Source organism: Vipera ursinii, assembly GCF_947247035.1.
Source record: "Vipera ursinii genome assembly, chromosome: 3".
Taxonomy (NCBI): Eukaryota; Metazoa; Chordata; class Lepidosauria; order Squamata; family Viperidae; genus Vipera; species Vipera ursinii.
In genome coordinates this window covers 34,137,093-34,162,300 of record NC_139516.1, presented here as the reverse complement: position 1 = coordinate 34,162,300, position 25,208 = coordinate 34,137,093, and the positions used below count along the sequence as shown (strand labels likewise).

Genomic DNA, 25,208 nt, shown 5'->3' with positions numbered 1-25,208 from the left:
GATGTCCTCCTAGATACAGCAAGCAAAGGCTGGCAAGAATGAACACAGATGCGGCAGTTATTCCTGCAGGATTGACATCGTTGGTACAGCCACTGGATGTGTGCCTAAATAAGCCATTCGAGAACAGTGGAATGAGTGGATGGTTTGGAAGAGGGGTAGTCTTATACGGTGAGTATAGCCCAAACCCTATAATTTAACAGGAAAAGTAGGGGGTCGTCTTATACGCCGGGTCGTCTTATACGCCGGAAAATACGGTAAGAGTGTTAGGATATACTGGACTTCATATGGAACACTTCAGTTGCTGAAATACTTTTTTTATGACTTCCTACTTTCTTTAATATATATTTCAATACGATAGCCAACAAAATGGATGCAAATGGAACATTATAAAAAAAAAGCCAGACCATTGAATTCACTATAGCACAAACCAACACAAACTTGAAAAGGATAAAACTACTATACATTAAAAACATCCCAGAAAAAAATAAACAGACTAATGCCACTTGAAATTATTGTAGCATACAAACCAACTAAAGCTCTCCAAACCATCTTAAGAAACTCATGTAGCCCAAAAATAAAAACGGGAATCATCTATAACACATAGTTTAAGGATTGTAACAGCCACTGTGTAGGACAGATAGAAGACTAGCAAAATGCATCCATGAACACCAACTAGCTATCAGACAATACGATTAAAACTCTTTAATTTCATAACTTTGGTAAGGCCACACCTGGAATACTGCATCCAGTTTTGGTCACCACGATGTAAAAAAGATGTTGAGACTCTAGAAAGGGTACAGAGAAGAGCAACCAAGATGATTAGGGGGCTGGAGGCTAAAACATATAGGGAACGGTTGCTGGAATTGGGTATGTGTAGTTTAACGAAGAGAAGGATGAGGGGTGACATGATAGCAGTGTTCCAATATCTCAGGGGCTACCACAAAGAAGAGGGAGTCAAGCTATTCTCCAAAGCACCTGAAAGCAGGACAAGAAGCAACGGATGGAAACTAGTCAAGGAGAGAAGCAACCTAGAACTAAGGAGAAACTTCCTGACAGTTAGAACAATTAACCAGTGGAACAACCTGCCTCCGGAGGTGGTGAATGCTCCAACACTGGAGGTTTTTAAGAAGAGACTGGACAGCCATTTGCCTGAAATGGTATAGGGTTTCCTGCCTGAGCAGGGGGTTGGACTAGATGACCTCCAAGGTCCCTTCCAACTTTATATTATTATTATTACTTATGGACAAATGTAACCATAATTTTGATTGGGAAAGCTTCGTAGACCAAGCTAAATCCAAAAATAGTAGGGAATTCCTGAAAGCTTGGCACTCAGGCAAATCGGCCATTAAAGAGGCACATAGAGATAAACAACACTTACACACCATTCCAAGGAGACAATAACAAAGCTAAAAAGGGAACCAAGAGACCAGAACACCTCCTTGAAAGTAATCAACATTTAGATAAGCACGGAGTAACACTAGGATTATCACCAAACAATCAAGCAGTAAACAACAGCCTAATTACCAAAGAGAAAACAACACCTCCACCAACACCGACAAGGCAAGCAACAGTATATGACACAGTATATAACAGTATATAACAGTATATGAACACAGTAAATTTCATTCACTTCTAGCACTGAAAATGTTATCTAGTCTGGTAAGAAAATGTTTTCAAGCAAATAACCAAGCTCAGAGAACATCAAAAACTCCACAGTTCAACCTGAGCTACATAAATTTTCCTGCATTGGTATATCTTTATTACTTGTCATTCTTGCAATTTTTGCAAAAGGTTTATCCTTGAATATGGTCATTCCTTCTTGTCACTGTATCCAAATCTTATTTATTTAAATTTATTATAGCCGCTCAATTCTTATGGATTCTGGGTAGTATACAAAACTGAACCAAATAAACAAGCACAATCCAAATCCATAAAAAACAAGTAAAACCTAAAACCGCAAACTCACCCCAGACTAAATGATCAAAAAATAACACAAAACAAGCAAAACACTACTACTTCAAACATCAACCCCAGGTCTGGGTCCAAAGTCAGGCTTTGCAGAATCATAGGACACAAGGTGCTATCTTTTCATTAAATTACTATAGAATTGTAAATCCCTTTGGACTCCAACCTAGTAAAAATATGTGCTTTCTGTAGTTATTATAAGAGTTCATACATGAGGGGGACAATGTAATACTTGCTGTCAAGCCCTTATAGAAGGAGACAGAGAGTTTAATATGGAATTTGAAAACATGAATTGAGGGAAAGGTATAAATACTTGAAAATGGAGTTGCTATTGATTAGATAAACCACTAATGAATCTTGGCATCAACTGATTCTTTATTGCTCCTCCTGTTTTATCTTTTTTTTAAAATTCCATTTATATCCCGCCCTTCTCCGAAGACTCAGGGCGGCTTACAAGCTTAGCAGTAGCCTTCATTCTATGTATATGCTTGCTTATTAGGGCTTTCACACACTCCCCAAGCTGCATTATTACAAAGTCAGCTTAATTGCCCCCAACAATCTGGGTCCTCATTTTACCTACCTCGGAAGGATGGAAGGCTGAGTCAACCTTGAGCCTGGTGGGACTCGAACCTGCACTAATTGCAGGCAGCTGGTGTTACTTAAGGAGGCATTAGCCCACTGCTCCACCAAGGCTCTTAAATCAATATTTTACGTCCTCACAATTCTTACAGAGTTCAGAAACCTGTAATAAGGAACAATCCTTCTTTTTAACAACAGTTACAACAAAATGAATGTTGTCTAAATATGCAGGAAAAAAATGAAGCTTTTTTAACAGGTGTCTTTAGCCAGTTCTTTCAGTTTTTGATATGGGTCAGCAATATTTTGCAGGAAGCTGAGGCCCAAGAATAAGGTTTATGATATAGTCACAAAACTGATGGGGGGGGGGTTACAATCTGTGCTTCCAATTCTCACACACATGATCAAAGCCAGAATATTTAGGATAAAATGTAGGGAAGTTCTTTCTGTGCTGTGCTGAGCAAAGGTAAGAGATGTGAAGCAATGCAGGTAATGAAGTTTGTATGCATGGGAGCTCAATGTAATGCTTTCCCAGTTTCAGCAAATGGATTGTGAGCTTGATGACAATCTATTCCTGCAACTATCAGAAATTGTAATAAGAAAACCAAATAAAGTTGAGTGACTCTTGATGATAATAGATGATAAATAAGAGAAGATTCATGAGATTTTAGCTGAACCACAAACACTGGAATCAACAGATTCCATTCTCACAAGGCTGAATGTGCAAGATATGTACATTACATGCAACTGAAGATTTTATGAAGTTGCCCATGGCACCAGAATAAAATAAGTTCTGGTGCTTTACAGTTGAGCAACTAGGCCTTAAATGTTACACAAATGATTAAATATCTGATCTTTTTTTTTAATTTTCAGATGTTACTGTGTCAGATATTGGGATTGATTTGTTTCCGAAGAAGCTAGATCTGGTTGTTTATTTATTGCAAAATGTAAAATATTTTATTGACATTTCAGAAGGGGGTAGTCTCTTGGAAAGGCAGTCTCCTGAAATGTAACTAGATTCTTCAAATGATACACGTACTGTAGATCTTGTGTGCATTGACCTAGCTCTTCTCAGAAAGAGGAGCTGTCCAGTCTCCTAGCTACAAGAGCTCAATATTCAAAACCACTAATGAAAGAGAGGGGGTGGGAATGATGGAACCAAAGAAAATAATGTACAGAACACAAAGAATATTTCTTCTCTTGGCAATACAGTGCCATAATTCATCACGTATTTCACTGATCCCCAAGTAGAATTGCATTAATGTATACAAAATCTTTGCGGTAATGTATGCATTTCTCCTGTACTTCTCCTGGCACACCCTTTTAAATTGGGATTTAAGCCTCATTCATTCCAAACCACATCTGAGTTAACAATTGACAATCAACATTATCTCACTGAGCATTTGTCTTATGTTACAACTTTATGGTTGGCAGTCACCTGTTTGAAAGATTCATCAAAAATAGCCCCGTACAATGTCACAAAATTGACATAGTTGTTCACGTCTGGGCTATAAATTGGTTGCCGGTCCCTCTGTCAGAAAGCTAATTATAAACCTCACATTAAATCAGTCCAAGTGGTCTTAGAAAGATGTACAACTCATTGAGAAAGGAAATAAATTTCCCTGATTTCATCATACATCAACTAACAAAGCAACTGAGAACTGATACAGCTCCCATTATGGCTGCTGGATCCTGGATTGCAGGTGAGTTGTCACTGGGGATAAATTCCACCACACTTGTGGCACTAGTTTGTTCCTCATTAACCAATCAATCTGTTTAGTGATTATGACACTAAAAAGGTGGTAGCAATCTGTTTCACATACATTTCAAGCGATTTACAAGTATATGCATGGTTTATTTCTGGAGTATTTCGTGCTTTTTCTCATTCTTGTAGATGAGATGAGTAGCTGATAGTACTGTTAGAACTTCATTCAGGCCACGTTTAACAGTGGAGGAGTTAAAGCTAAAGCTGAGATTGACATGTTGTTTTATTATAGATACAAAAAGACCTAATAATAAACATCACATACCACAGAATCCAAATCACATACCACAGAATCCAGCCTCTATTTTTTGTTTTTCTTTCTCCCACCCTTATGTGGTGACAGACTTCTTGCTACTTGTTTCACAGCCTTGGATAATAATGGCACCTGCATTGTCTTTTCATAAAAATCCAGCCTTGTTTGCAAGTTACTCTTAATCTAAAAGCTCATAGATAAATCATAGATAGATCTAAAAGCTTACATAAATTCACACATAGTTCTTACATAGAAGGGGCGTTGTCTTACCTGAACGCCTTTTCTCAGCATGATGATGGAGAATAGTATATACGAACATGTGTTATGTTACTAGCCATCTCACATGAAGTTATTTTATATACTCAAAATGCTTCTCATCAAATAGCACACTGCTGCAGCACTCTACCCAAAAATGTGTAAGTAAGCACTGCAACAGGCTACAAAACTAGTTTACATAACTTCAAGTACACATGGCACCACACAGTTTAAGAAAGCTAATGAGGAGTAAACCATAATTTAAATAATTACAAATGTTGGAAATGTACTATGGTAATCATACAATATACTACAAAATTGCTATACATTAAATATGAATAATTATGACTAAAGAGCTCTTTTCTTTAGCCTGAGGCATTTAAAACTTCCTGTTGAAAGAAGCAATTACAAAATAAACTAATTCCACATGTAACATCAGAGAAATTTTCAAGATTTAAGATTTTAAGTTCATCACATAAACTTTATAAAACTTGTTGCCAGAAGTAGAGTGGATAATCTCAGCAATAACAAATATGCAGCCCAGGCCATTTATGACTTATATACTACTATAGTACTTGTGATCCTTGAATGGTACCTGAAAAAGCCGATATTGTAACAGACAGATGGGTGAAGTTACCAATTACTGCTATTGTAAAAATACTAACTGCTAAATACTAAATTGAGTACCTCAGTCATCTTAGCTAGATTAAATTTATATTTATTAAAGCTGGACAGTATTTTGGTTTCAACTCAAAAAAGGTGCTTTAGAGTGCTTAGGAGTGTGAATCAAACACCTGTCTGTGACTCATTAAAGCAAACTTTTCCAGCTGCAGCTGCATAATCCTGAAAACCGAAACAGGTACTATAATTTCTCACAGATACAGTATTCGCTCTCCCATTTTTTTTCAAACAATCTCTTCCAAAATGAGCCCAAAGCATTACGCAGCCCTAATATTTATTCTCTCTCCATTAAATTGAAATTAAATCTATTACTTTTCAAAGAATCTAATGGATATTAAGCTGTTTGAGAGGGTTTTTCATTTTCATGGTCTTCATTTTGCATACCTAGAGAGACTATTTTTTCTAAATAGTGATGGTAGAGAATTGTTCTAAATGAGAAAGCCAACACTACTTTAGAAGCATTACCTCTGTCAAGCACTGTTGACAAATAAGAACGTAATGAATACAGTATCATCTTTATGTCTTAGTGCATTTAGTGATTACAGTATAAAAGCTGTTTTCTCTGTATTAAATCACACATGATCAATACACTTGAATCTAACTATTCCTGCTGCTTGCTTATATTTCAGCTAACAAAAATCTGGTATATTTATCTTCTTACCTGAGGTAGAGCAGAGTTTAACTGTCTCTGCAATTGGTCTCGCTCATGCAAAGTCTCTTGCAGCCGGCCCTGAGTCACAGATAGTGTCTCACGTGTTTCCCGAAGAGTCTCTAGCAGTTTATCTCTCTCATCAAGCATGTTCACCATCAGCTGTTCAAAGTTGGCATCAGAATCAGAGCCTGGCTGTGGCCCTAAGGGGTCACCCTCACTAATGGTAGGCATTACCTCACACATCATGGCAATACTTTGCAAATTGCCTGTGCTAGAGGAAGAACTTGAACAAGGAAATCTCCCTAGGATGCCTCTTACGGCAGTAGAAACAGCAAGTTAAGGTCACATGGTTACTGTAGGCCACTGCAGATTGTGGCAACTATCAAATGTAGATGAAAAAGTCCATAAAATCTCCATTTCCTTTTGCAAATAACTGAAACTAACATTACATATCTAGAAAAATCAGAAAAAGTCATCACATCGTTATGCTCAAAGTATATATAAAGTAAATATGATCAGCAAGGCCCCTAGATTGAACTGACAATGTGATCTTGTGAGAATCATTCCCATAATCTTTGACAGATCTTTGTTTGAACTCTCCAGTGATGACCATCAACCAGGGCATAGAGTTCTTTGTTGTTAAAAATGTTCATTGTTTCCATTCAGCACCAAAATCCTTGATGTCTTAAGATCTAGAAAGGATTAGAAAGCCTACAAAACATTTCACTTGTCCTGATATGATCAATAAAAATCAACGTAGACAGATCAAGCAATAGTTTGTGAAATCCAAAGGAAAAATAGACTGGTCATTCTTGAAGCAAGGTTAAACTTTTGCCAAAGATTTGTCTTTCATTCTTCATTTAGAATCTGTTGGAAAAGAAAATATTACAGGTTAGAATGGTCAGTTTTGTTTCCTTTCTAAGCTTTTAATTTTCAGAGAAAATTCAGAAGGGGAACAATTTATGGAGAATTCTACATCACAGATTAATACAGTTTACCATTTGTTCCCCTTAGCCATTCTTAATTTAACCATCAGGTTTTTAGATGTAGATACCATGAAGGATTTGTTCTAATTTCAGAGCTTTAATATTTATTGTACATTGTATCTTTTGCAGACTTCTTTACTGTAATGTATCTTTACATTAAGTATATTTTGCCTAGATCCATTTAACCAAAATTCGATTGCAGAATATTTGCTTATTTTTATCAGAATATTAGACAATGCAGGAGTCTTTGGATCATCATTTCAGAGATATTTTCTTATCAGATATCTCAATGCCTTCAACAATGACAGTTTCTACTGCCTTGCCTTTAAAAGAACTAGAACAGTGGTGGCGAACCTATGGCACGGGTGCCAGAGATGGTACTCAGAGCCCTGTGGGCACCCGCGCCATGCCCCGGAGGTGGCAACTGTCCCTCTTCAACCAGCCGCCTGCCAATTCACCGAGGTCCCACATGGCTGAATGCTTCCCAGCACGGCTGGTTTCCCTCCCTCCCCCCATCCCGTCCCTCCTGGCCTCGCATGCTCTCCTTTTCCCAGGCACGACCCACTGCATCACCTCCTCAGCTGTTGGCCAACCATCCATCTTGGAGGCAGCTTCTTTGAACTGCTGGCGACGGGCTGCGGAGCTCCAGAGTGCCTGTTGAGGGGCCAGCAGGCTGTGGCTAGTGACGGACACCGTTGGCCCTATGTGCTTGCTGGCCTCTGTGTGCGGGGGCCGATGGTGTCAGGCAGCAACTGCCCCAGCCCTTGCCTTGGCCCACGGCCATGGCATCCCCACCCTGCCTCGACTAACCCCACAGGATGAGTCTCCTGCCTACCGCCCCACCTGCCAGACACCTCCTGGAGCTCCTCCAACCCTGCCCACCCCCCACAGGTGTCCCTCCCCACAAGCAACATTGAGGTGACCACACCCACCTTGGCCACACCCACCCAATCTTCCATGACCACCATGGCCACACTCACCCAGTGGACCATGCCCACCTAGCACCCAGCAATAAAGAAGTGGGTTTTGGGTTGCAGTTTGGGCACTCGGTCTCTAAAAGGTTCGCCACCACTGTGCTAGAATAAATGCAGAGATGTATCTGTTTCAAAATAGCCCAGTCAAATATCAGCACAGGAAATATTTTATGACATTTTATATTATCATAAACTGTTTTTATTATCATAAAGTGTTTTATGATTATATTATCTCATAAAATGATTTATAAAATTTGCCAAATTTCAAATCCATTTGAAGTACCTTGGTTCAAAAGGTTTTCCACTATGGTGTACAATTTCACCCAATTAAAAATTACAGAAATTAGAGTTGTAATACTATCTAGATTTTTCATATTTTTTGTACTGCTTCTTGCAGGGGTGTCAAACTGCCGGCCCACGGGCCAGACGCATCATCCAGAAGCCGCGCCCACCCCATTGCCGGCAATGGCAAAACTGTCCCGACACGTTGCACGATGTCATGTGACATCACAAGTTTGACATGTCTGCTAGGTTAATGACTTGGTTGTTTCTACTGCCACCATCCAACTTTACTGAAGTATATCACTTCCAATGTGTGAAAGAGGGATCACAAACTGTACTATTTTTCTTGCAATACAAAGGTAACATCAACATTAAAATAATTTCTATAGCACCACCTCCTGATCATATAGTGCCAAAGCACATGAGTAAACCACTGAATTATTTTTACTTCCTGGAAATAGTCTCAGTCTTTTAAAAATATGATTAATACAATTTATTGAACAAATATTTTCAGTTTACATTCTATGGGAGATGGGCAGTCTAGAAATATGAAATATAAAAAATTGTATGGAAATAAAACAATACAACACAAGAACCAGAACAAAAAATAATTTAAAACAAGAATAAGTGAAAAAAGAGGGTGCATCTGAATGTTGTGGCAAAATGGAATGAATTTTTCTCCCACCAAAATTAAGAGTAAAATTGGGAATAGAATACCTCAGAGAGTCCTGACACCAAATCCTATTTGAAATCCCTAATAGTTCTAAAATTGCCATTTTATAGGCTGGTTGCAACTCAATGTTTTTGCAGTGTTCAGATTTTTAAGAGTTTAAATGGAAGTGAGAAATATCTGCAAGGCAAATCCTCCCACCTATCTTTCAACCCTTTTCTCCAAACCTAAAATTGGCCTAAAATGGCTGCCGGGGAAAAGTTGTTTTAAGAGTGCGCTTTGTCCTTCCCAGAGGTGTCTTGTTCCCATCACCACCCCCAAAACACTGAAAATACACCCACACACAAACACAAGCAGAAAAATATCAGCCTCACTTTCAGTGGCATAAACACATCAGCAACTTCTGCAGTCTTATACATTCAGAATAGCAAATTCTGCCCCCCCAAAAAACATTATCCATGCCTATATATAAAAGCACTAGCAACAGCTAAATCAAATAAATATATGGCAGGTTGGGGAATTGATTTGCAGTTGAAATTCATCTTGAAATCTTGAACCTGGCCTGGAATGTCATCAAAAAGAGAGCTAATTTAAGATATGGCATTCCAAAACTGAAAATATTTTTCAAAAAACTTACGCATTTATCAAGAAATGACAAATTAATTTGAATACTGAACAAGTATTCTCAAGATTATACATGGTACCAGTATTTTTTGTATCCCAGACAAAATTCAGAATGGCAACAGTAAAATATTTTAAATTAAACAAATAATGCACTAAAGCTGGAACCGTTATCCAGTAAGCTAATATTCTCCATGTGTATGGAATTATATCCAAATATATATTCATGGACTAAGTAGATTTTAGTCTTTCCACTATTATGACAGCCCTCAGCTCATGAAGTCCACTAAGATATATTGTCTACAAAAAAAATTGCCAGGGAAAGCTATCCACAAGTCACATGAAAACACACTTGAGGGGAAAATTTATCATACTGTAAGATTAATGGAAGCTGAAGTAGTTCTACCGTTAATACAATTCAATGTATTGCCAAGTATTTCTGAGAAAAGACTCTTGAGTACCACTCTTCCTAAACAAAAAATACCAGATGCCACCGGCAAAAGATAATATACATTCAAACTATTCTCCAATTAATTAACATGTAAATATAGTTTTAAAAGCTCAGCTGTACTGAAGGGGCTGTTACTGAATGCTAGAATTGGAAGAATGCCCTGTTCAAATTAAGATTTTCTGGTCAAGCCCAGATATACATTTTAATATAGAAGCATTAGTACCACAGCATTCCCATAAGTTCCTTCCCAAAATGAAAATCAACTTGTTATAATGATAAACTATGATCTTCGCTGAGACGAAATGCTGGCCACAAAAAGAATCAATAATATCTAGCAAAGAAATTAAAGCATTAGAAACAATCACTGTTTGATCAGCATCCCAGAAACCGTATTTCTTAAAAATAAGACAAATATGAAGAACCAACTGAAAATGTATAAATGAATGCACTGAATTTAACAAAATTCAACATGCTCTTACAACATACAATTCAGCACTTATGGACATGATCCAACTTTATTCTATTATTTTTTTCATTTTTTCCTTACAGCTGGAAAATAATCAGAATAAACTGTTTCCAATCTTGTGTTCAACAGATGGTAATATATAAATATCAATAGCAGTTTTCACTTAATAAGGAGATATGAGATCAAAACACAAGCAGATTCAAGATGAATAATGCTATTTTCCTTGGACTTCATTTTATCTTATTTGTACCCCACATCCAAAATGTGGAAATCTGACCATAAGAGGCCAAGAATAGAGATTTCAAGACTTGTCCTGAAATCCTGTTCTGAAATATCACCTACCGCTAACTTGCATTTTTAGGTGCTTACGTATATTGTGCTGTCATTTTCCATGGGAGGCTAGAACTCATCTGAATTTTACCTGTACAGGTAGTCCTTGACATACAACAGAAATGGAGCCTGCCCATTACAGTCATAGGTCATAACAGACATAAAATGGATGAGTCATGAGACTGATCCAATTTTATGACCTTTTTGTGGTGATTGTTAAGCAAACACTATGGTCGGTAAGCAAACCAATTGTTTGCTATGGGCACAGTTTGGGCAAAAACCAGAAATTTCAATTTTTGGCAAAACCATTGTAAAATGTAATCACATGCTGCTGCAAATGGCCATAAATGTGTCCATGTTGCCAAGCACCCAAAGTTTGGCCATGTAAATGCAGAGAAGGCCTGAGAGAGTGTCCCCCTCTCTATTTCAATACCTACAATGGTTGCGGGTTGGTTTGTTGGTGCAATTCAAAGTGCTGATTATCACCTATAATCCCCTGCATGGCATGGGGCCTGGTTACTTGAAACACTGCCTGCCTCTATATATTTCTGCCCTTCTGGTGACATCACCTATAGTGGATAATTCCAAGTCCCATTAATTAAGTAGTATCATTTTATAGGACCTAGAAAGCATGCCTTCTTGGGGATGACTTATATACTGTGGAACAATTTTCCCCCAGAGATCAGTACTACTCCCGCTCTTTTGATCTTATGAAACCTGCTAAAGACCCAGTTCTTCTAGGTCTTTGATTAAGATGATGGTTAGATCTCATTGGTTTGATTTTTTGTTCTTTCTGGTTCTCCTTCCAGTGAGTTATCTTTTCTTTTTCTTTTTTTGGGGGGGGAGGAAGTTTCTTCTTTTTTCTTTTTCTTGAGATCCAATCCTATCCTCCCAGCAATTTGCAAATACTCTGACTATGGTATATTCCAAGTTCAGTAAACTGAATTTCTGAATAGATCTAACATTGTAACATATAGTACAATTTTTCTTCCTTTGTGCAGTTTCCATTTCTTTGGAACAACAATATCATTCACTATATTCCACATATTGAAATTATGCCATTAGGTCTCCAGTATAGTAATTAAATCCTATCTCCCTTCCTTTGAGTTCAATCTTAACTGGTTTATTTCCATACTCTAACATTACTGTATAGATAGACAATTGAATACTACGGTACAAAAGGAATCATAATGTGGCTTATGAGTTTTCTGGGATGCAACCTACTGTGTCTTGTACCATCAATCCATCATCCTGATACCTGAGACTAAAATTCCAAGCCCCAAACATTTCCTAATAAAACAATTTGTATAACTACTCATTCACCTGCAGCATTCTTTCTCTGGACTTCTCTTCCACAGAATCTTTCATCTTGATTGTCTTTCCTAGATCTTCAGATTCCACAGTAATAAGATTGCAAATCATCTATTGCTGATTCCCAGAAGGATTAGTAAGTTTTCTTTCTAATTGCCTGATGAAAACATCATCACTGAATATACCCATAAATGTACTAGGGAGCACATAGGAGCGTATAGCCATACAGTCTATGTACTTACCCAATTCACTCAATATGTCTTTCTAGTATAATAAAACATAAGAACAGATTCATGTCTTAGCAGGTGAAAATATGCAGCTGAGCCTAACAGATAAGCAGAGGTGGGTGTAGTCAGTATGTACTCAGGTGGTAGAACTCCAACAAATATCAAGGCTAAATGCTAGACTAGGAAAATAATATTAAAAAACCCTAGAATGTTAATGGCAAACGATTCCCATATTGAAGCCACAAAAACTACATGGATTTGGGGGTTTTATGCTTATACATATAAAATATAAGCAAATCAATTCAGTAATTTAATACAATAGAAACAAAACTGAGGAACAACCATTGCACAATTCAACATTGAAGAGCTAATGTCTTACATAATATTAACACTATGTTTTACACTTTTGATTATATTATAAAAATGCTAGAGACATTTGAAAGTTAATTGCAAAATGTTTGCTTTTTTCTGTTTCTCAATTTTTCTCCCTCTCAAATGCATGCACTTTCTGTAGTCATTTTATCATTATTGCATATCATATTTTATTCAGTTTTTATGAGAATACTATTTTAACTATTTTATCAGAATTTTAGTCACATTTGCCCAATCAACTTGAAGCAATGGAAGGTAGAATTTCCTTCACCTGCATCACTAACTTTTTCCCAAAATCTGAGCTAACGTAAGTGTGACTTTGTTCTATACTGTAAAGTGTAAATTAAAGTACTTGGTTTATTTTGATGTAATTTACATAACATTTTGGAGCAATATCTTCCTCTAATAAAGGAGAATATTTGTAGCTCAGGGCTGAAATCTTCCTCTCTCTAGATACACAGATGCGGGACAAAATGTTACAACACAGCCTCTCATTTTATAAGGAATGTCCAAGTTTCCTGAGGTTTTTTAGCCTTTGCGGAGTCACACGAGGAAAAGGGATAAAAATTGTATTTTCTCTTCCCACCTTTCTCACTCCTCAAATTCGTTTCCTATGATGTGGGATATGGTTCTAGAATACTCTAGAATACCCCTTCTTGTTACAAAGAGTGGGACTCCGAACATAAATTCAGACAAAAAGCAACACGGTGCAGCTCAGCGTAGAAGACAAATGCACCACCATAAACTGTAGTTTAAAATGGGCATCTGTTTGAATACCCTCCTTGTGCTACAAATGCAAAGAAATACTAACATAGATTTACTATTCACTTTAAAATATCAGGACAGGAAAAACACTTAATGACATTCTAATATCAATATCTGAACCAGCAATTATTAGTAACTAAATGATGCAGCTATGCAGCTGCAGCAGCCTCTGATTTCTGAGCACAAACACGTACAATCCCTCCTCTGCATTAGATCACAATAAGTGCTAATTTATTCAGAGGTGCCAGCACTAAGCAGTGCTGCCAAAGTCTACACTGTAACACACTAAAGCTTTGACGAGACAAATAATTATGCCTTGCTCCACATCAGTTGAAAGCTTTAATATATCATGTTGCTTGCCTTAGCACCAAGTTACAATAGAAAATTATTTGATTTCAGCCTCTAGAAAACAGACAACAAAACTATATTGCTATATTAGAAGATGCAGTCCAGTTCGGTCACCAGGACCAGATTTATTCTTCCAAGCTTTCGGACTTGTGCTGGAACCCATCTCCATAGTTTTATTGAAATAAAACTATATTAGTTGAGAAGGTCTGGATGTCCATTCAGTTTGGAAAATGAACAAACCATTATCAAAAGAACATATTCCATCAGTTGCTCTTCTATGCATCAACAGAACACATTGCTCTGCATTTACTGGAAAATATTCACAGCATTTAATCTGTGAAACTAACAGGAAAAAAGATGTACCCATTTTCCACCAAATTCATGATTCAAAACAAGCCAACGAGACCTAATGGAAGCACATTATATAACGAATATTATGCAGCATCCAAAATCATTGCAAGCCAGATACAGGTAGTCCTTGACTTACAACCATTCGTTTAGTGACCGTTCAAAGCTACAACAGCACTGAAAAAAGTGACCTATGACTGTTTTTCACACTTATGACCATTGCAGCATCTCCATGGGTCATGTGATCAAATTTTGGATATTTGGCAACTGGCATGTATCTATGACTGTTGTAGTTTCCTGGGGTCATGTGATCAACTTTTACGACCTTCTGATAGGCAAAGTCAATGGGGAAGCCAGAGTCACTTAACAACTGTGTTACTAACTTAACAATAGCAGTGATTCACTTAACAACTGTGGAAAGAAAAATCATAAAATGGAGCAAAACTCACTTAACAACTGTCTTGCTTAGCAATGGAAATGTTGGGCTCAATTGTGGTTGTAAATTGAGGACTACTGTAGATACCTTTCTCCTTCAAGTTTTACTAATCTGCAATAGCAATTAGTCATATATTTTTGTCAAAATGTGTATTCATGCAAAGAAAGGCAAGGATTGTAATTATGAATGTGTACTTTAAGAGTCACACAGGCAGAAACATAGCTCAGATCTAGCTCTGGATAACTGTTTGACAGAGGGAAAAATAGAAAAGAGAAAGGAGAAAAGTGCTTGGAGAAGGTAATATATGCACAAGTTTTCATACTGCCAGTAAAATGGTAGTTTCTCTTTTGGGAAGATGATTAAAAACTAAAATCGAACTAAAGTGCCATGAAAAATGCAAAATGGTAAAAATATAGGCTGTCAACAGAGAGAGGCATAGTCTATACTCCCTCCTCTACTTCTAAAATCTGTGCTTGTTTTTTTAAAAAAAACAAAACATCTAAATGCTGTAACTAAAATAATCATGCAAATAAGTTTATAAAATTCAGTTAATGAGGAAAAGAAAGGCAAATGAAAGTAGGTTGGTTGGCAGATTGTATTCTGTTTTCCAGACATCTTGGTTAAAAAAAAACTAAGAAGGCAAGGATCCTCTGTAAGCCAGTGGCTCAGATGCTATGCTACTCATGAACATAACACAGATCTATATCCATATAAATCTAGAAGTAATACCTTGATTGAGAAAAAGATGTGAAATACAGCACGTTTCTTTTCAATTCTCAATTACTACTGTTCACACTTCAGAAAAATTGAATAAGCCTCTCATTTTTATAAATGAGTGAGTGATCTAAAGTTTGCAAGGAAAGGAAGAATTACCATGTGAAGTTTAGCAAAAAAAAAAAAAAAGCTTTCCAAATCATTTTGAAAAATACTGTGCCAGAAACTGGTTACCTATATGTAGAATTTTATATGACAACCCAAAGAACAAATTGAAAAAACTAGCAACACAACAAGATACAAGAAGGATCACTGCACAGTTTGGTCATCATTTCCGGTTCTAAAAGATCTGGACTTCATAAATATTTCTGTCACTTTGATTTTTTGGAAAGCTGAGTGGAAGACATCAAAAAAATCTCAAGTGTAACACTATAGCATTGAATTGCTGAGTATACAACCATTTGGGTGGAAGGGAACCTCTTTCTTTTTTGGAACACATGAGTCAGATTCTCTATTACTACAGCTCCAAGCATTATTTCAGCTCAATTCCCATTAAGTCTTTTCTGAAAATGTCAAACACAACAGTCTCAGTTAATTTGGTGACCTCTTGCATATTCCATCACATTCTTTGAATGAAACTGTAACATTATTGAGCACTTTTTTTTCAAATTCCCCATCTTCTACACTTGCATCTCTGAAATTTATGTTGTAGGAAATTTTCCCCACCTTTTTTAATCTCTGACTCTAATCCAGTATCTCCCCATTGACTCAGATTTTCATCTAAGTCTCTGCCATTCGGCTTATCATCTTTTCCAACATTGTTTTCTTGTTCCTTTATGGTTTTAATATTCTTCTTTAATATTCTATATTGCTATAATATTTTAAGGGATGCGGTGGCTCAGTGGGTTAGGACGCTGAGCTTGTCGATCAGAAGGTCGGCAGTTTGGTGGGTCGAATCCCGAGTGCCGCGTAACAGAGTGAGCGCCTGTTACTAGTCCCAGCTTCTACCAACCTAGCAGTTCGAAAACACGTAAAAATGCAAGTAGAAAAATAGGGACCACTATGGTGGGACTGTAACAGCATTCCGTGCGCCTTTGGCGTCTAGTCATGCCGGCCACATGACCATGGAGACGTCCTCGGACAAGCGCTGGCTCTTCAGCTTTGAAACGGAGATGAGCACCGGCCCCTAGAGTCAGATACGACTAGCACGTATGTGCGTGGGAGCCTTTACCTTTTACTATAATATTTTGCTCCTTCACTGAGCTCTACTCATTTTAAAGTACTATCTATTCCATTTTGACTTTTTTCATTCCTATTATAGTTTGAAAATAATTACCCAGTGCTATCAATTTTATTTATTTATATAAACAATTTATATAGCCACCCATTTCACAGTATTGATACTGGGCAGTGCTCAGGGGATCAAAACTAAAAATCCATTTTTGTTATTTCTACTATCACTACATGCAATAATTCTCTCCATTCTCCATTAGAAAGTATAAAATAAAACAGCCTGAATAATAATAAATAAAATGACTCATAGTGAAAAAAGACTATATAATGAAAATATTTCCTGTTTTTCATCCTAGTCTCTCTCTCATTTTACTTACTTCAAACCTGTGAGTTCTGAAAACCGAATAACAGAGTTGGAATGGACCTTGAAGATTTTCTAGTCCAACCCCCTGCTCAACCAGGACACCCTATACAATTTCAGATAAATGATTGTCCATTCTTTTCTTTAAAATCTCCCTTTGTTAGAGCTCCCACAACTTCTGAAGGCAAGCCATTCCGCTAATTTATCCTTATTTCTAGGTTGGTTCTCTCCTTGATTAATTTCTTGTTCTGCCTTCAGATGCTTCGCAGAATAGGTTGACCCCTTCTTCTTTGTGGAAGCCTCTTAGATAATGAAACACTACTATCATGTCATCCCTATTCCTTCTTTTTGTTAAACTAGCCATACCCCAATTCCTGCAACCATTCTTGATATGTTTTAGCCTCCAGTCCCTAATTATCTTTGTTACTCTTCTCTGAACTCTTCCAAAGTTTCAACATAATTTTTATATCATGACAACCAAAACTGGATGCTATATTCCAAGTGTGGTCTTACCAGGGCACTATAAAATGGCACTAACACTTCATATGAACTTGAACCTACCTTCAAAGAATTTCATGCAACAATACTGCTTGAAATTTGCTATAATTCTTAGATTCAGTTGCCATATTTATTAAGATATATTCTGTTATAAGTAGAAAAGCTTCTTCTGATGTATATCCTCATCTATCTCTTTCTATAGCTACCTTTTGATATAATAGGTTCAGAGCTGAGTTTTTAAAATTTAAAAATGGAAAATATACTAAATATTGTCAGCATATAAATCAAAAGAGATGATTCTTGTGCATTTAAACCTTTTATGTGAATCCAGTCTATTCACAAATTCATTGGTTCTCATATTTTTGTTTGCCTGTATGTTCAACAGATCACTAGGTATGTCTCTATGCCTGCATATTCAACAGATCAAAATGTTCAGCAGGATTTATAAGATTCTAATGATTATTTTGAAAAGATTCTAATTATTTTCTCTACCTAATTATTTCAGGCTAAAAAGACTAACGTGATAGCAAGGCAGTTTATATCCAATGTCAAAGCAGATCAGAGCAGCCAGTTAATGTTTTATGGCCAGGCTATGACATTGTCAGACAATTATGAAATTGCCTCCAACAAACTCTGATTTGTCCACTCCACCAGGACTTTATGTTTGAAGAAGAAAATGATTTGATAAATTATGGTTTTGATGATTAGAAAGGTTACAGAAAGAAGAGAATTAGAATGAAATTGGAGAAAACGGTTTGAACTGTATGTATAATTACTGAGAGGATATCAGAATTCTGTTCTTTATATACATAATTTTTCATGCTTTCTTTTTTCTATGTTCCCCTTCCTGTGTTTTTCTTTTCTTTAACACACTTACTTTGCTTTATTTTTCTTTCTTTCTTCCTTCTTTGATTGTATTACTTGTTATCTAAGAAGATCCAATTCCTACCGTCACTGTAGCTAGATCCTATACCCAATCCATAAACAAAGAACCACCAAACTCTTCGAGATGATGGTGACACCTGGTCAAAAGCCTAATATCAAAGTGTTACAAAAATGTTTAATTTTAAAGAGGTTCACTCTCCACCACCACCCAATCCATGATAACAAAAATGATCTTTTGCTTTCCAGTAGCTCTGGTTGGTTTAATTTATGGCTGGTTATCATCACCTGGATTTATAGCTTCATATGTGTAAATGTTCTGCCTGAGAACAGTTACCTAATAATATTTATGATCTTGAGATGTCATGATTTTAAAACACAAATTGTGCTACTGATCTCCAGTACCACTTGATCTTGGGCCAATGTGCTCACAATAAAAAATGACAATGAAGGTTTATCTATCTTGCTGTTGCCTTAACTATGTTTTACCACTAGGTTTTTGGAGCAGGATAGTAATGTTCACTGTAATATTAACTTGACTTTCAATTTCTACTTCAACTATTATATTTGTTTGCTTCTTACACCATAAACCAAATTCCTATACTGGGCTGAACTTTCACTGTAATTTGTCAAATTATAAACTGCTATGTATGCATCTGACACCAAATGGATTGACCTTGCCCACAATGGCAACCACTTTGTCTAAGAGTAATCTTTTCCATTCTAGTCATTTTGTGAGAATATATACAACATGATCTTAAAATTCTAGATGTCTGTTCAGAGAAGTCTGTGTACCTATATTGTAGAGTTTCATTCATTAAGAACCTAATTTTCAAACTGGAGTAACAGCAGTGGGGTAACTTCTTTGATCAGCTGTTAATTTTGATCATTGATTCTTAATTATACAATTCTTAGTGGCCTACTTCTAAGGAAAACAGGTACAAAGAGCTTCTTTATTATAATTCCCACCAATTACAAGTGCTTTGTGTCCTATGCTATAAGATCCCTTCATACCCACATAGTATCTTGTTCAAATACGGTATGTTAGAAATTTTCATAATATAATAACTGCCTGCAGGAAAATGATAAACTATAGGAAATTATATGAGCAAGACATTTAAAGATGCATACTAATAGCACAATTCAAAGAATACAAACAGAAAATAATACTTAAATGATTTATATTCTGCCTTTTCCTCAATCAAAATGTAATGGCCACATACTCTCAAATTTAAAATACTACCAATATGTCCTAAAGATGAATATATGGCACAACATTTATTACAGCTAAACAGAGACTACAAATCTTATCTGCATTTCAAAACAACCGAGGAAAGTAATTTCTGCTTATTCTCTGAAAATAAAAGTATCTTCCACAAAATCATAGAATTGGAAGGGCCATTTAGTTAAATCCCCTGCGCCACTCAAATATTCAATCAAAGAATCCTCAGCAGATGATTCTCTGCTTGAACAACTCTAGCAAAGAGGAACTCAACATCTCAAATGTATATTGAACAAATACCATCAAAAGAGTTCACTAGTTTCCACTATCAAACAGAAGAAAAGCTTTCCTAAGATTCAACTGGAATATATCCTTCTGGTAACATATTATGGTTTTATGCTCTCTGGACTGTCAGAGAACCAGTACTTTGGGTGGCACAGTCTTTTGGGTGCTTAAAAAGTGCTATCACATCTCACTTAATTATTGTTTCTTAAAGCTAAACATTTGAGATTTAGTTTTCAGTCTCCTGATCATTGTCTAGATGACAATGATCATATTTTTGCATCTATGTCAGTTTGTCTGAATCTTTCTTCAAAAGTGGTTTCCAGAAGAAGACACTATACTGAACATAGAGCCTGAACAATGTAGAATACAGTGGAGCTAGGGATCAAATCAAATTACCCATCAAAGGAGATAGACGGATGGATGGATGGATAGATAGATAGATAGATAGATAGATAGATAGATAGATAGATAGATAGATAGATAGATAGATAGATAGATAGATAATAGATAGATAACATTTATTTTCATGTGGGCACAATGGCACACATTAAAAATGAAATTTAGTATGACCTTAGATTTGGGTGGCATGGATATTTGTGATACAATAAAGTCAAGGTTAATGCAGATTTCAAAAATCATTATGTTAGATATGGGATAGAAACAAATACAGCCTGTGCACAAAAAACATCTTTGCAGCTGTCAGCCCAAGAAGCACCCTTTAGATTAGCCTCATCACAACTCGTGAGAGGCAGTTTTCTCTATGTCTTTGAACCTTGAGTGAGCTACTTGATTTGGAGAACTAAAACCTTCAAAATTGTAATTTATATTTCATTAAGAAAATATCAATTCTGTTATCATGATAAAGACTCCGTTTTTTAATTCAATTAACAATCAGTGGAATGACTTGCCTAAAAAAGTTGTGAATGCTCAACACTGGAGGTTTTTAAGAAGACACTGGACAGCCACTTGTCTGAAATGGTATAGGGTTTCCTTTTTGATCACAGGAAAAGATTCAAGGTCCCTTCCAACTCTGTTATTCCATTATTCTTTAATAAGATGGCATGCTTCCGGGTTTCAGCCTGCAAAAGGTGTTTCAAAGCATGTGGGAGCATAAATATAACCTCTATCTGCAATACCAAATAGCTGCTGCTCCCTTTCCCAGGATATCAAGTGGCATCCTCAAAATCACATGACTCCAGGAAAAAGTAAAGGTGCATACAAATATACACATAGATTCACTTTCCATATCATTACAAGCATTCTCTCTCTCTCTACACACACACACACACACACACACACACAATACTTGACCCATGCAAAGGCATCATCCATATTTGTCTTAATTGTTAAACCAGAGGCACCAAGGGGGTACTGGAAGATACTTTGAAGCAGGCACAGAGACGACTTCAATAACTTGTTAACTCAAGTACATATTTTTCTGGGATTCCAGGAAAAGATGTTATTTTTTTCCAGAGATACTCTGTCTATTACAGCATAAACACCCACTTCTACTTCAAAAACAATTTTTCATCTCCAAAGCTGAGCACCTCACTAATCTCATGCTGTACAATTCCTCTGAAAACAGGAAGCACCAAAGCTACAAGTATCTAGTAAGTGTACAATGTTTAAGATAAATGCAAGTATGAAAGTAGATAAAGACTAAGTCGAAGGAAAATACAATGTACTAGAGGACGTAATAGAAACTAGTTTTCAAGAGAATATGTTTGACTATATAATTTACTTACTGTACTGTATATTACTGTGCAGAATCTGATCTGGAATGTATGTATTCCTCCAATATATTAACAATTGTGACAAAATATAATCTCTATAATTTGGAAACAAAATCTTTATTTGACTAATACTTCTGGACCCATTACCAATACATTCATTTCTTTGTGTGGGTCAAATTAATTTAACTCAGTTTTTTCAAGGTATGAAAAATTAACAAATACCCTATGATACTAAAAGAGGCATAATTACGTGGGAGCTCTAGAAAAATGCCAAACAAATATCTGATTTTGTATTAAGCATGTTGTACAATGGATTCTTTGTACTTTTTCATATTCAGTTAAATTCCAGCTTGTGCTCCTAAATATGATATATGTGATTTGAAACTGATTTCTGCCTTGGTTGCTAGGTGACTGCTTTGATTTAAAATCTTACTGTTCATTGACACTGATTACTGAATAGCAGAACTCCTAGATTAGAATTCAAGTGACATATATACTAAAGCAGACATGTCAAACACAAGGCCCGGGGCCCGGATCCAGCCCGCAAAGTGGTTTCATGCGGCCCGCGAAGCCATCCTGGAAACAGTGAGGGAACGGCCCCCACTGCATTGGCCCTGGCCCAGAGACCCTCCTCCTGCCAGAGACCCTCAGATCTGTCCCACTCCTGCCCAGGCCCCCATAGGCACCCTTGATGCCAACGATGTAGAGCTGGCCACGCCCACCCAGTAGGCCATATGCACTCTAGCCATGCCCACCCAGTAGGCCACACCCACCCTGGCCATACCCACCCAGCCCTTTGAGGGCAACCACAATGCTGATGCGGCCCTCAATGAAATTGAGTTTGACACCCCTGTACTAAAGAATAGTTTTTTGCAAATTTAATAATAGGGAATGCCTTTCTAGAGTGCTCTATCATTCCATCCAGAAAATATTATGATTAAATAATCTGAGCCCCTATATTTTGTCACAGAACAATTTATTTATTTTATTTTATTTTATTTTAATTCCATTTATATCCCGCCCTTCTCCGAAGACTCAGGGCGGCTTACAAGCTTAGCAGTAGCCTTCATTCTATGTATATGCCTGCTTATTAGGGCTTTCACACACACCCCAAGCAGCATTATTACAAAGTCAGCTTATTGCCCCCAACAATCTGGGTCCTCATTTTACCTACCTCGGAAGGATGGAAGGCTGAGTCAACCTTGAGCCTGGTGGGATGCGAACCTGCACTAATTGCAGGCAGCTGGTGTTACTTAAGGAGGCATTAGCCCACTGCTCCACCAAGGCTCTAGTGATATCGTCTAGATTATTTAAATAGCAAATATATTGAAGATCAGGAGTGCAATATCAGTTCACAAATATATTAGGACATGTTCACTTTCACTGTACAAAAACAATTTCAGAGATGATATGAAATAGCAGACATTGTTATTAAACAAATAAAGTATCGACAACCACAAAACAATTGTTCTGCAAGGCAACATTTCATTATTTAAATCCCAAACACAATTTTTAAAAGCAATTTTACAACCTCCACCATGACAATAAATATATCACTTTCTGTATTTATATTTCCTACTACTATTATACAATTTACAAAAATACTGTGAAATCTGAAATAATTAGAGGGGAATCCAGTTGGTATATTGTAGTTGTTTTGTTTAGCTGTTCAGACTGTAGGATCTTCAGCATGCAACAGTAATAGATATGAGTTTTAATATATATTGGACTCTTTTAGGATTGCAGGCTGTCTTGAGCATGGTAAGTAGGTGGCATGCAAATTATTGTACTATAAACAAAAAAATGGATAGAGTGTTCTTTTCAAGAATATGCTTAACAGGTAACACATATTGTTCTTCAACTACTACAAACTTTACACAACATAGGGACAATAATACAAATTGCTTATTAAGTATCCTATATGCCTATATAAACATAATACAGATTTCTGTTTCCTTTCTCAGCAGACATTTAAGAATACTAAGCAAAATTATTTACTTAAAAGATAGGACAGCATGAAATTGATATTCTTTTGCTGATAGAAAGCATTCACCAGTTAAATAGAACAATTTTCAATAATTTTGCCTCCTACCAAATAAAAAAATCTTTGGATCAGTATAAAGGTATGTGAATTGTTCTTTCTATTCTACCTGCAAATGCTTTTATCAACAGAAGGATCTCAACTGGATATTACTATCATGCTGTACCCATATTGATTCATATTTGCAAAGCCCTATTATCAAAGGATTTATTTCTGAGCACTAAAGATAGGATCAGATTGTAGTGCTGATAATTAAAATGTTTAAGAAAAAAAGAATGGTGCAAATAGTAAAGTCACTAACATACATTTAGCATTTCTGAAATTCCATAAACAAATTTCAACAGTCGGCAGAACAGTTCAGGATCGTGCAAATAGACAATAATAATAGGTAATTACCCAAGGTAATTACCAGAATGGCCCAGTTACTGTTTGGGAGACATGAATTCAAAACATCATCATCAATTGACTCCTTACTCATCTCAAAGGCGACAACCATCCATCTCTTCTGCCTCCAATAATAACAAGAAAAGTGGCATGTCCCAAACCCTACAATGGACTGGTGAAATCCTGAGCAAGCAATTCCTGTGCTGAATTGGATATCGGATTAAATGATTTTTGAGATGATATTCTAACTGTATAGGTCTATGGTTTTATGACTGTTGAATGCTGTTTACTTATGCAGATAGAAACTGTGTTTACAAATAGGAATGATTGACGTTTGCTTTCCCAGCATGAGTGGATGAAGGAGGAAAATTTATCAATGGGAGTTTGTGGTAACTGCTGTCCTGACAGAACATCTAGCCAATATTATTTACCAAACTTTGACATCTGGAGGGTGATTTCCCAAGTTAATTTCATTTCTACCTGATAACCTGTGAGGTAGACAGCTTAAGCCCCCTGTAGAATTGCTCTCTGTCTTTTCAGTAGCACTGTCCAATAGCAATCTATAAAAACAGGGATCTTTTCAAAGAAAAATCTCAGTGGTGGATTAATTGTAAAAGAATACTGCATTGTCCCACAGGGGAACACCAAGGTTAATATCATAGGTAAAGGTAAAGGCTCCCCCGCACATGCGTGCTAGTCATTTCCGACTCTAGGGGCCAGTGCTCATCTCCACTTCAAAGCCGAAGAGCCAGCGCTTGTCCGAGGACGTCTCCATGGTCATGTGGCCGGCATGACTAGACGCCAAAGGCGCACGGAATGCTGTTACCTTCCCACCGCAGTGGTCCCTATGCTTTCGAACTGCTAGGTTGGCAGAAGCTGGGACGAGTAACAGGCGCTCACTCTGTTACGCGGCACTCGGGATTCGACCCACCAAACTGTCGACCTTCTGATCGACAAGCTCAGCGTCCTAACCCACTGAGCCACCGCGTATCATATAACCACACAAAAAGATAGCGTTTCTGTTCTCAAAGCTCAAATAACATTAATAGAAAATTTAACTGAGGGGGCAAATTTAGTATAAATACAGCAAAGCAATATATATATGACTCAATGCTTCATTA

General features: G+C 36.8%; 1 protein-coding gene across 1 annotated transcript in view; it reads right to left on the bottom strand.

The window, feature by feature from the left end:
- PPFIA4 (PTPRF interacting protein alpha 4) overlaps positions 1–6,393 on the bottom strand; it is a gene marked incomplete at its 5' end in the record, with an annotated part of 76,079 nt that extends 69,686 nt beyond the window's left edge. The window contains one exon of the mRNA XM_083360192.1: positions 6,157–6,393. Within this exon, the coding sequence (XP_083216318.1) occupies positions 6,157–6,393 (237 nt within the window). The remainder of the gene's footprint in view (positions 1–6,156) is intronic.
- Positions 6,394–25,208: the final 18,815 nt, after the last annotated feature.